Source organism: Equus asinus, chromosome 6, assembly GCF_041296235.1.
Source record: "Equus asinus isolate D_3611 breed Donkey chromosome 6, EquAss-T2T_v2, whole genome shotgun sequence".
In the NCBI taxonomy this organism is placed as follows: Eukaryota; Metazoa; Chordata; class Mammalia; order Perissodactyla; family Equidae; genus Equus; species Equus asinus.
In genome coordinates, this window is record NC_091795.1 from 94,157,387 (window position 1) to 94,170,303 (window position 12,917).

The 12,917-nt window shown below is 40.5% G+C and overlaps 1 protein-coding gene across 2 annotated transcripts in view; it reads left to right on the plus strand.

Annotated features, from left to right (window-relative positions):
• NOL10 (nucleolar protein 10) overlaps positions 1-12,917 on the plus strand; it is a 111,644-nt gene that overhangs the window by 81,705 nt on the left and 17,022 nt on the right. For both annotated transcript variants that reach the window (XM_014864599.3, XM_044771948.2), the window contains exons 18-19: positions 7,959-8,132; positions 8,625-8,869. In XM_014864599.3, coding sequence (XP_014720085.3) covers positions 7,959-8,132; positions 8,625-8,869 — 419 coding nt within the window. The remainder of the gene's footprint in view (positions 1-7,958; positions 8,133-8,624; positions 8,870-12,917) is intronic.

A 12,917-nucleotide genomic window follows, 5' to 3' on the forward strand; every position in this document is an offset into this window, starting at 1 on the left:
AGGGAGCTCGTCGTGTGTTTTTTTTGTTCGACTCTCTCCAGCAGTGCCAAGGGACTGCAACTAAAGGTTCTTATTTCTGAGCCCCTTGCTCACTAGTCGTGTCTTTGTGGTGACCCTCACCTTCACTGGGCCATAGTTTTTTCTTCTATAACATGCAAGGACAGGACCAGAGAGGGGCGTTCTTGCTGCTGTGAATTCTAACTGGATTCGCACTCACTGTGCCTTCTGTTATCCTCTGCTTCCTGATCCTTTCTGCAGCCTCTCATCCTGGTCTATTACATTCTTTTAATATATTATTTAAATCTTAATTTTTGGAAGCCTTCCTTAGTAAATAGATGGATGGCTTTTATGTTTCCATTTTCATTACATGAATAAGAAACCAATGATGAAACAATTACTTAAACTTATTATATTAATTTACATCTGTGTGCTATGGCTATGCACCTTCCTAGTTTACATCAGTGTGTTAAATGTGTATGTATATCTTAAAGTGTTTAAAAAGTGCTTCCTGCAATGTCGACTTTCTCCTCAGAATATGTTCACATTGATCTTGTTAGCCCAGCCTGAGGATGAGTAGGGAGGTAACTTTTCAACTTCATAATGTCATTTTACAAGCTAAAAGGACGTGATCTTTGGATTTATGTGCCCTAAAGCTTCAGTAGGAAGAGAGTGGAACTAATTTAGGCTGCAGATATATGTGTTCCTATCTATGTTTTATACTTATGAGTCCTTATCATTACATTTAATGTTATAGTGGGTAGGACACGAGTTAATATTTAATTCTGATACCTTGTGCAGCATGGTGTACACAGTTCAGGAGCCTTTTTACAAAACCCTGATGATTATAAACATTTGGGAAAAGTCTCCTTTCCTCACCAGCCACCCTTTGTTTCACAGGCTTTTGTTGAGGTTGGGGCAGCCAGAGACTTATAACACAGGCAATCCACTGTGCACAGAGGTGCAGGATGGTGAAAATGACCATGTGAGCTGAAAACCTGTGAAGTGGTCTTAACAGTAAATGGGGAAAATTGCGATTGCTCTGTGCCTTTAAAATTTTTTCTCAAAGCAATAGGGTCATCCTGTAAAGATTCATCAGGCTATTACTGTTTCTCTGCGAGTGCAGAGGAAGAACCTTGGAAATTCTTCTCTTCTTTCATCAAACAGCAGTTTCTCCCCAGTTGTTGAAAGCTCGAAAGTGCCAACTTTATGGCCATGTCACCTGATAAAATTCTGCTGGAAAATAGTATTTGGAAAATATGTCCCTAATTTGCCTTTTGGTGGCTTGCTGACCCAAATCAGATCATATTATCAGAGCTCAGTTTCTTTCCAGAAATTCTAAAATATAGTCTTATAAAACTGAGGCTGTTATAGACAAAGCTTGTATGATTTATTGTTTAACAGTTTTATCTAATTAAAATGAAGACCTTAAAAAAATTCATGAATTAAGGAAAGAATCCTTCATTATAATTGTAAAGGATACATGAAAGAATTAAATCCATCAGCAATTTATTAGTCTTGTCTTTGAAATCAGCTCTTTAAATTCTGAAGAGCTTTTTAATAGCTCTGATAACTCCTGATTACAAAGTCAATATCATGCGGTTATGTTCTGCTTTGACTCCAACTGAAATTTCATGGAGGCAGACAGTGAAGCATATTCCCAAATACTGCGACCACTGATAACATAATTAAGTCTAATAAGATGTTTGCCATTCAGTTGAACCTACAATAGGAAATGACCCACCGCATAATGTCAGTAAGCATCATGTGGACTTTATCCAAATTTAGAAATTTGATGGTATTCATTTATTCTTTAAACAAATATGTATTGAGCTCCAAGTGTTCACAGGCACCTTTGAGAGCCAGGCACCAGTGACCTATTTGATTTGTAAGGGTTTGAGTTTTGGTTAGAGACGTTTTGCTTACAAATGTCATTTCCTGCCTGTTAGCCTTTTCTGCCGATTTTTGCTATTGCCTTAAAGTCTTGTATGAAAGTACTTGTCTTGGATTCAGCTCAGTCAGATATTGTCATGCATGACATCTCTATGCTAAGTGTATTCTGTGGCCTGGAGACCAGGGAAGAGGTGATTTAACAGCCTCAGGAATTATTCAATATCATTAAGAGTTTATATTAAAATAATAATTCATCTCTCTAGCAAAAAGATAGAATCATGCGTAGACACTCTGCATTGGGTAAGATCAGTTTTAACATCCAAAATATTACTTTTTTTCAACTTTTTTAGTACCAGTTAAAATTTGTTTTTATTATGTTTGTACACACGTGGTTTTAAAGATTCAGTGTTTCTCTGAGGTCTGTTAGGAACACTGGCTGTCCTCTGCCCTCTTGCCGCCTGCCCTTTTCTCCTCCTGCCCCTATTTTTGCTTCACTTGAGACAAACACTTTTGCCTTTTCAGCTGATTATTTTAGTGCAAAACTCTGCCCATAGGGCTACTTCTTGACTTTTAAGGTTAGGCATTGTCTTTTGATAACCTTCCCTCCCAATAAAATCATATTGGAATTTGGGGTAAGTCAATATTGAGCACTTAGATTGTAATGACTGTGCAAATGCTCTTTGTGTTGGAGTCGGAGTCACATCATGGTCTCTGGTTACATTTCCTGCATAATCTTCATCTTCCCTGGACTTAACGATTGACTTTTTTGTCCGCTTTCTATATGGTTATCACTAACTCTCAGTTCTTTGCCACTTGTCTAAATCTCATCTCAGGATGTTTATGTGAAGATCAGTTGTTACATTAATTTTACTTTCTGAGGAAGAAGTCTCTTCTACATCTTTCTGCCCTGCTTCATTCTGGTCTGGTCGCCTTCACATCTTGGTCCACAGCATTCATCTTAGGGATTCACTCTACCTCACCACCATATTGGATACAGAATTATAAGAACCTTCAGTTTTCTGAAGGAATATTATTTCCAACCCAGAGAAGCAGTCAATCACAGTAAGGGTATAGTGAAGAGATTTTTTATTTATTTATTTATTTTTTAAAGATTGGCACCTGACCTAACATCTGTTGCCAATCTTTTTTTTTTCTTCTTCTCCCCAAAGCCCCCTAGTACATAGTTGTATATTCTAGTTGTAGGTCCTTCAGGTTCTGCTAAGTGGGATGCCTCAGCATGGCCTGATGAATGGTGCTAGGTCCATGCCCAGGATCCGAACCAGTGAAACCCTAGGCCGCCGAAGTGGAGCAGGCGAACTTAACCACTCGGCCACGGAGCTGGCCCCTGAAGAGGTTTTTAAACATTCAAGTTCTCAACAACAATAACAAATGACCCTTATGTGGGGCCGGCCCAGTGGCGTAGGGGTTAAATTTGCATGTTCCGCTTTGGCAGCCCAGGGTTTGCTGGTTTGGATCCTGGGTGCAGACATGGCACCACTTGGCAAGCCATGCTGTGGTAGGCGTCCCACATATAAAGTAAAGGGAGGTGGGCACGGATGTTAGCTCAGAGCTAATCTTCCTCAAAAAGAAAAAAAGAAAGAAATGACCCTTACATGCTCTTTTTCTTCCAGAAATTCCTTAGGGTTTGCTCTTCCAAATAAGAGAGTAGGTCAAGAAAGAGGGTGAATTCAAAGACGTCTCCCACAGATGGCTCTGCCTCATTGGGGCCACCTTCCATCCAGAAATTCAGCCCACACTGCTGGCCACTTGGTGGGCTCTTTCAACCCAGAAACTTAGGTTCTTCAGTGCTGGGAAATTTTCTAGAAAAAAATTTTTTAAATAGTTTTTCCCTGCTGTGATCCTTGGTCTTCTATTCATATTTAAGAGTGAAGGATTTAAAAGGCTGAATGGAAACTCTGAGGTGGAGACAGGGCCCATCAGTCACTGTGCTGACCTGGCCAAACTGTGTATTTGGAGAAGAATCAGTATCTTCTCGGTCTTTCTCTGGGCTGGTCAGATCCCACTGCGTTCCTGTGTCTGAGAACTAGAGTCAAGTGAACTTGGGGCGCTGGGCCCAGGAGGCATTGCAGCCCCGACATGCGAACCTTCATTGCATCCCCTGGTACCAGGTGCTTCCTTTGCCCTCACGTACTGCTGCCCCGGCCCAACAGCTGCCCCTCCAGAGAAGCCTCCAGATGGAGAGGGCAGGTGCAAGGCCTTCCTTCTTGCTTCCAAAATCTCATTGCTCCTGTTTCCTTTCCTATCCTTCTCATCCCTAAGGAGTGTCTTTTTAAATCCCCATTTCTATTGTTTTAGTGGGGTTTTAGCAGAGATTAAAGGAGAGGCCTGTGTTCAAACCACCATCTTTACTCAGAAGTCTACATCAACTTAATTTCATAGATATTACAGCATTGAAAGAATTAATTTGTTTTAAATACCAGGCATTCCTCATATATGTTACTGTGTCGGGACAAAATATTAATAATAAGCACCCTACTCAGATCTACAAATATGTCTTTGAGATAGAACTTAGGTATGAACAGTACTTTAAGATGTTTTCCAAATTTGAATGACAAGTGTTTAGCATATGTACACGTGTATTTATAGGGTAGATCACTAGCCAGACACTTGTAAACTACTGTAGAACATCACTAACTACATCTTATCCTCCTCTTTTTTTTTTTTTTAAGACAGCTGTGGAAACAATTAGACTAGGAAAAATCTCTGGGGGAAATATTTTTACAGCTGGATCAGAAGAGTTTTTGTTTTATAAATTGTTCATCCAAAGCATACTTGTCTTTAGGCAATGCAATTTATTATTTTAAATTAAGAAAAAAACTTGAGTACTAGCAACATACTCTTTTTTAACATTTTCCTCTGTTATTTATTAAATATGATTATTTAATAAATACAGTAAGATGAAAAGGAAAAAATTTCCCTTGGGTTTTCTTTATTTATTTTTACTTGGAAATGTGTAATAGGTAAATAGCTATTCATTTGAAAATGTTTGGATCTTTGGCACTATCACCTCTCCTATATTTACAAAGAGCTCCAAATTTACAGTTTAGCCCTCTCCTCTCACCTGAGGCCCAGTGCCTTGTTCCAGGACACCTAAAGGTGTTCGTCGGTATGCAGATAACATTCTTGTACCATAGACTTCACCAGTCTTAAATGGAACATAATTTCTTTTTCTTTGTTAATTTTTCTCATTCACTGGATTTTTTTTGACTTAATTTTTTTATTGTAGTTTTTAGGTTCACAGCAAAATTGAGCAGAAAGTACAGAGATTTTCCATGTACCCCCAGCCCCCGTACACTCACAGCCTCCCCACCATCAACATCTCCCCCCAGAAGGTACACTTGTTATAATTGATGAACGCGCATTGACACATCATAATCACCCAAAGTCCGTAGTTTACATTAGGCTTTTCTCTTGGTGTTGTTCATTCTGTGAGTTTGGACACATGTGTAATGATGTGTGTCACCATTAGAGTGTCACACAGACCGTTTACCTGCCCTAAAGATCTCTGTGCTGTGCCGGTTTACCCCTCCCTCCTCACCCCTGCCAAGCACTGACCTTGGTACTGTTGCCATTGTTTTGCCTTTTCCAGAAGGTCATATAGTTGGGATCATACATATGCAGCCTTTTCACACTGGCTTCTTTCATGTAGTAATATGCGTTTAAGTTCCTCTGTGTCTTTTCATGGCTTCATAGCTCATTTCTTTTTAGTGCCAAATAATACTCCATTGTCTGAATGTACCACAGTTTAATTATCCGTTCACCTACTAAAGGACATCTTGGTTTCTTGGAACATAATTTCTTGCCCTTTACTCCACCCTATGCCTCTTTTTCTGATGATCTCCAATGATGGATCCTGACTCATGCTATCACCAGCTTTCTAGTCATTTAAGCTAGACACTTGAGAGAAATTTCCGACCCTGTTTTTCACTCTTAACCTTCCCCCATCTCCTCCATAGCTGTGTCTACCAATTCTAACTTAGAAGTGCATCTCATGATAATCCTCTCCTGAAGAACTCGTATTTGCATCTTTAGAGTCCCATTGCCCTGATTCAGGCCCTGGCTCTTCTCCCAGTTTTCTCAAGTGTTTTCTTAGTCTTCCTCATGACTCTGGTTTCTCTCTAAGCAGTCTGTCATATACCATGCTGCTGAGGACCATTGGCATCTGAGATTCTTTTTTTTTTTTTAAAGATTTTATTTTTTTCCTTTTTCTCCCCAAAGCCCCCCAGTACATAGTTGTGTATTTCTCATTGTGGGTTCTTCTAGTTGTGGCATGTGGGATGCTGCCTCAGCGTGGTTTGATGAGCAGTGCCATGTCCGCGCCCAGGATTCGAACCAACGAAACACTGGGACACTTGCAGCGGAGCGCGCGAACTTAACCACTCGGCCACGGGGCCAGCCCCCGGCATCTGAGATTCTTGAAGCACACTTCTGGCATCTGTTTCCTCCTCATCCTCTTCTTCCCTAGTAGTCCCCTCACCTGCTGAGTAAAGGTCATGGTATTTCAAATCCTTTATAACCTGACCTGATCAAAAAGTGCTTTTTCAAATTTCGCCATTGTTCTTGCATCATCAGACTATTCACCACTCCTCAGTGAGCTGGAAATGCTCTTTAGATTTCTATCTGTTGAAACCTACTCTTCTTTCAAGCCTCCTCCAGATGGCACATCCCCTATGAGCCCTTCTGAGATGTCTCTTGTTGGGACTGCGTTTCAGCTCTCTGCTCCTGGACCTCTTTCAGCTGGTTAGCGTCCTTCATAAGGCCTGTAGCGTACAGCTGGTTTTTGCTTTCTTATTAGATTGTGAGTGAGCACCTTCAGATCAGGAACTAGATCTTATCTGTCTTTTTTCTTTTTTGAACCTAAATCTGTCTCAGAAATGATATTTAATCAGGGAAGACTTGTTCAATATATCTCAAGTATATATTCAGTATATCATAGAATTTTAAGTAGGATTTATCAGATTTTAGGTCCATAGAGTAGGTAATAAACAGGCCACGTTCCTTAATGTCTCACGATTTACCGCATTTTCGTGTAGCTCTGTTACACGAGTACAGTATTCAGAACTCAGCTGCTTACAACCTTGTTTACTCTAAATAATGGAGAAACAGTCAGTAAAACAAAGTCCGTTCCGTACAGCTGGAGTCCAACACAAACAGGTTAGCTTTTCCAGCCTGTGTTCGGGCTGTTTACTCTGTTTTACAAACCATTTTAATTAGGTTGATTTATCTGGTTTCCAAGGCCATAGCAGGGAAGGAACAATAGGAGAGCCCTGAGTGTGTAAGATTGTCATCTGTTTACGTGAACACATCAGTTTACAGTACATTCTAGAAAACTTTCTGTTCAAAACTGGTACAAACAAAAAAGGAATTTAGTATCACTCCTGAGCTGTCCAAATGAGTCTGAATAACAAAGTTGTATTTTGTCAAAATGACAAAGTTTTAACAATGTATCCTTTGAGAACAATTAAATGGCCTAGAGAAAAAAATTTATGAGACTATCTATAAGGGATGGAAACATCCCTTATCTTTCCAATAACTCACTTGAGTCAGCAAGCTTACCCACAAGTCCCACCGTGTTAATTCTCGACTTGTCAATGTATACTTCCTCTCTCAGTTTTGGAATATGAAGTTGAAAGACTCGCTAATTTTAATTCAGTATAGTAACTATGCTTAAAAAGCCATGTTTCAAAAACATACGTTTCTTTGAAAAGTCTTTTTGCGTTAAAATGTTAATTGAAGAAAATTCTTTCTAATGTGTTAAGCATAGACTTAGCCAAAAAGGCACATTCTTAGCTCATTATGTGTAATGTCCAAGCAATACATATCGTCTGTGAAAAAGATTAGTAGAATTTGTTCTGTGGGTAGAAGATAAGTCCCTGGGCAATTAGAAAATTCTGGAAACTAGTTCTAAAGAAATTTTATAATAATTTAATAAGTTATGTCTTGTGCAGCTTATTAATTTATAATTGAGTGAAATGTTTTTAAGCCATATTTCTGGTCAGATTTTATTCAGATATTAACTTTAAATTTTTACATTCTTTTTCTTATAGAGCCTCCCTAATATTCTCACCGATGATCGATTTAAAGTTATGTTTGAGAACCCTGACTTCCAAGTAGATGAAGAGAGTGAAGAATTTAGGCTTTTGAATCCACTTGTTTCAAAAATTAGTGAAAAAAGGAAGAAGAAACTAAGACTCTTAGAGCAACAGGAACTTCATGAAAAAGTAATGTACTCTGAATCGTTTAGAGTTTGTCATTGTTTCTTTTCTTTTTTTTAAAAAAGATTTTCTTTTTCCTTTTTCTCCCGAAAGCCCCTCAGTACATAGCTGTATATTTTTAGTTGTGAGTCCTTCTAGCTGTGGCATGTGGGACGCCGCCTCAGCATGGCCTGATGAGCGGTGCCATGTCCGCACCCGGGATCCAAATCAGCAAAACCTGGGCTGCAGAAGCAGAGTGCAAACTTAACCACTCGGCCGCGGGGCCAGCCCCTCATTGCTTGTTTATATAAAGTTTCTTTGAAGCTAAAAGAGTCTTTGAGTACGCTCGAAATATAATTTGTTTGACTTTCACCTTAGGATTATATCTTATTTAACTAAAGGCATTTTTGTCCAGTCCATACAATATCTTGTACTCCGATGAGCTAATGCTATTTAGAAGAATAATGGGTCAGTGTTTGGTTGGGGGAAAGGAGCTGCTTCTTACTATTTTTATTCCAGGAAGAGGAAGAACCGGAAGGAAAACCAAGTGATGCCGAAAGTTCTGAGAGTTCAGATGATGAAAAGGCCTGGGTTGAAGAGGTCAGGAAACAGCGCAGACTTCTCCAGCAGGAGGAAAAAGTGAAGCGGCAGGAACGACTCAAGGAGGACCAGCAGACGGTCCTCAAGCCCCAGTTTTATGAGATCAAAGCAGGAGAAGAATTCAGAAGCTTCAAAGATTCTGCCACAAAGCAGAAGCTGATGAAGTGAGTAACACACTCTCAGTGATGACTGACGTGTTGTTGAGCCCTGCTTTTCCTCACTGGCAAGTTGCCCTAAGGGTGACATTTTGATCTTTGGAGTTAATGTGAGGGCAGCACCACAAGGCCTGAGGGCAATGTCACTATTAAAATACACTGGTCTTTATGATAATTATTTTTAACAGCTTTTGGAGGTATGGTTTACATACACTAAAGCACAGGGTATAGCCCTCTGTGTATTGGTAAATGTACGTTAGAGCATGTTTACACTGCAACAGCCAGACTTGTTTTTGTTGTTCTTGGTTTTTCCCCATCGGGTTCTCTAACGTAGGGATACTGATCTGATTCTGTGCTATATGGATCAGTGCCTTGAAGCCTTGTGGACAATGATAATTAACAGAGGTAACAAATTCTTTGCTCTTAACAAAAAAATTATTTAAAAAAACTAGAATTTCAGTTGTTTACCCCCATCTCAGTTTATGTGATTAATGAAAAGGTCACTTGGAAAATTTGCCAGAAATGTTAAGCCTTTTGCAGGAAAATTGAGAGATTAGAAAGAGTAGTATTCCAGAATAGTCAAACACATAGAGACAAAAAGCAGAATGGTGGTTGCCAGGCATGGGGAGAGGGGAAATGGGTAGATACCACCCGTTAGGGAAATGGGTGAGATACCACTTAATGCCATTGAACTGTCCACTTAAAAATGGTTAGTAGAGTGGTAAGTTTTGTTATATATATTTCACCACAATAAAGAAAATCAGGGGCCGGCCCCGTGGCTGAGTGATTAAGTTCGCGCACTCTGCTTCAGTGGCCCAGGTTTCACTGGTTTGAATCCTGGGTGCAGACATGGCACCGCTCATCAGGCCACGTTGAGGTGGGGTCCCACATGCCACAACTAGAAGGACCCACAACTAAAATATACAGCTATATACTGGGGGGGTTGGGGGAGAAAAGAGCAGGGGAAAAAAAAAAGATTGGCAACAGTTGTTAGCTCAGGTGCTAATCTTTAAAAAAAAAAAAATCAATCTTAAAAAATGGTATTATTTGAACAGTTTCAGTTGTCAGAATCTAAGTGAGGAACAAGGTAGCTACTAAAGTCTCTCAGAATTTCTAGGCTAGGTATTCTGATTCTGTAGAGTGAATTTCTTTGTTAGGTTATCTGCTGTTTCTGTCTTGTTTTATTTACTTTGTCCCTCGCTCTTGAGTCAGTGCCTAGACCGAAGTAGGCACTTGATCAATCCTTATTGAAAGCATGCATCTTCTGCACCTTGGTTGCGTGTCAGGCAACTGGAAAAGTTACCCTTTCAGGATGTGCTGAGAAAGAACTTATTCCCTCCACTACCCCATGACCAGGGAAATCTGGGAGCAGTTGTTTTTAGTGTAACCATGGAAACAGGAGGCCATGATTTGGGGGTGGGAGGCATGACTGATCTCACAGACATTCTTCTGCCTGTGGGTTGTAGCAGCAAATTTAATGTAAGAAACAAAAGGGATAAAAACTTCCTACTTAATGAATAAGTAATAGCTAAGTTAATGCACCGCATTTAAACATTCTTACTGAGTTAAACATCACTAAGGTAAAGCTTTTTTTTAAGCGGAGGAGCTGTTTAAGTGATAATACTTAAATGGGCTTAAAAGAAAAATCCCGTTGCTTAAAGTAATAACCCTTTGGTATGAATAGCCTGCGGTTTGCTGGCATTTTGGCGTAAACCGCTTATTGAATTCTAGTCTTGACTGGATTATTTTGGCAAATCCTGAACTTGCAGTATCTTAATATTATTTAATGAAGCAGTGAACCATTATCCTTCAGAGAACTAAAGTGACTCCTTATGTTTATTCTGCGAGTTACTACAAGGCAATCGATAAAACACAACATCAAAATTGAGTGTATTACGTTTAAACGTTCACTGGTACTTGCCCAGCTTTAAAACTCTTCTGTAAAGAGAAAAGTGAATAGTGAATTGTAACTCAATACTTGAGTGAGTTCTGTTCTCTACTTGGCAGAGTAATACAGCTTTAGAGAAATGCGTATGTCTTTCCACACGCATTTATATGCCTTACAGTAGCTAGACTTTATTTGTGAGTGTGTTCCTCCACCTCTCAGCCTCTCCACCCATCCATTCATTCATCAAACACTTGCTGAGTACCTAGTGTGAGCAAAGCACCGTTCTGGACCGGACAGGTGCGGCCCACAGCCTGGAGCATTCACATGCCCGCTGATACTCTGTGGCCTGCGAAGAGGCATGTGAAAGACATAAGAAAAAAATGGGTTCAATTTTTGGAGACTTAAAGAAATCTTTATAAGAGGTCATATTGAAAGTGGTCTTTTGAAAGATGAAAAGATGAGCACTGAAAGCAGGGTTGGGAAGATGGCGTTCTAGCAGAGGCTCAGCGTGAGCCAAGGACGCTGTGTGAACGCGGCGGGGAAGACTGTTTCTGTGTGGCAAGAGCCTAGAGTATGTCGGGGAGCAGCAGTAGGTGAGGCCCGAAGGACGTGTTGGGCCCCGTTCCGACCACTGGAGAGCCAAGGAAAGTTGGTAAGCTGAGTGACATGATCAAATCGATACCAGCCCTTCCTGCCAATAATGTTTATACTTTTAAATAAAAGCAGTACATGTTTGCTGTAGAAAATAAAGATAAAAACATACAGGCATTAAACGTCCCTATTTCCCAGAAACCTCTTAACGAAATACCTCAGTTTTAGAAAAGGTGGGGAGAAACTGGACCCCTGAGATCAGCTAACAGACTATGCAGTAGTCCCAGTCGGAAGTGCTGAAAGCCTGACCAGGGGTAGAGAGGAGCAGACAGACTTAGAACCAAATTATTCATAAGACCATCTTGAGAAAAATGATATGCCACAACATTGTTTGGTTACTAATTTAATATCAAAGGGAGACCCAGGGATGATGTTGAAGGGTCTGGCACTGTTGCTACTGAGATAAAGAATATAGAAGGAAAAACAGATTGAAGGCTCAAAGCGTTGAGCTGGATATTCAGCACGTTAAGTCTGCAGTGCCAGATGTCTTTTTGGTCATGTTCGGCAGACAAATGGAAACGTCGGAGGGGCCGGAGAGGTTGGCTGAAGGGATAGCAGCTGTTGTTGTGTGAAATGCAGCATGAAGGACTGACCATGAGTGTGTGGAGTGCGGTGAGAGCTAAGAATGCAGACCTTGGCAACAGCAAATGTTTTTCTTGAGTCTGGGATAAAAACCATAATCTTCTCTTTAGAAAAATACAAACCATGCAAAGTAATACATAAAATTTTAGAAACGTCACAGATACATTGATATAGCCTAGGGCTAAGGATTCTGATTTAGATGACAGGCACAGGAGAAGATGGACAGTAAAAATTACGGAGGAGTTCTCTGAAAGGTAGAGGAAACGGAAAAGAGCCAAGCATGGAGAGACTGTCAGAGAGAAGGATGGGGTACAAACGGCAGCTGGAGTGGGGAGGTCTGCGGAACAAAGGTTGGAAAATGCCATTGGGAAGATTGTATTATTGGAACTGGTTTCTCAGGCACTCAGACCAAATGATCAATCGATCAATGAATGGAGGTAAAAATTATTGTGAAAAATTAGTGTAGATGATTCTTTCAAGAAGTTTGGCAGTGAAAGGAAGGAGTCAAAGCCAAAAACTGGACAGGAAAGGTTTTTTAGGCTTGAGAGATGTGATATGTTAATAGGCAGAGAGGAGTTAACCTAGGAAAGGGGACTGTAAAGAAATGAGAGAATGGACTAAATGGGCAGAGCTGAATTTGGTAAGCAGCCAGGAGGCAATGGGGCCAGGAGCTGTAGCCTCAGAAAGGACAAGGGGTACATCTTCAGAGACACAGGGAAAGAAGTCAGAAGGATGGAAAGAATCACATTTCTAGGTAAGAGATTGGGAAGATCCTGCTTGCTGGCCTGCGTCTGGAGCCTGGGCACATGAGCCCCTTCAGTTATGTGGGGCAGCGTGGTCTGCAAGGGGTCCTGTAAACGTCCGAGCTGTCTGTTGTTGAGCCCTGGAGGAGGCAAGTCCTTGCAGTGACAGTTTTCTGAATTTCAGAAGCCGAGG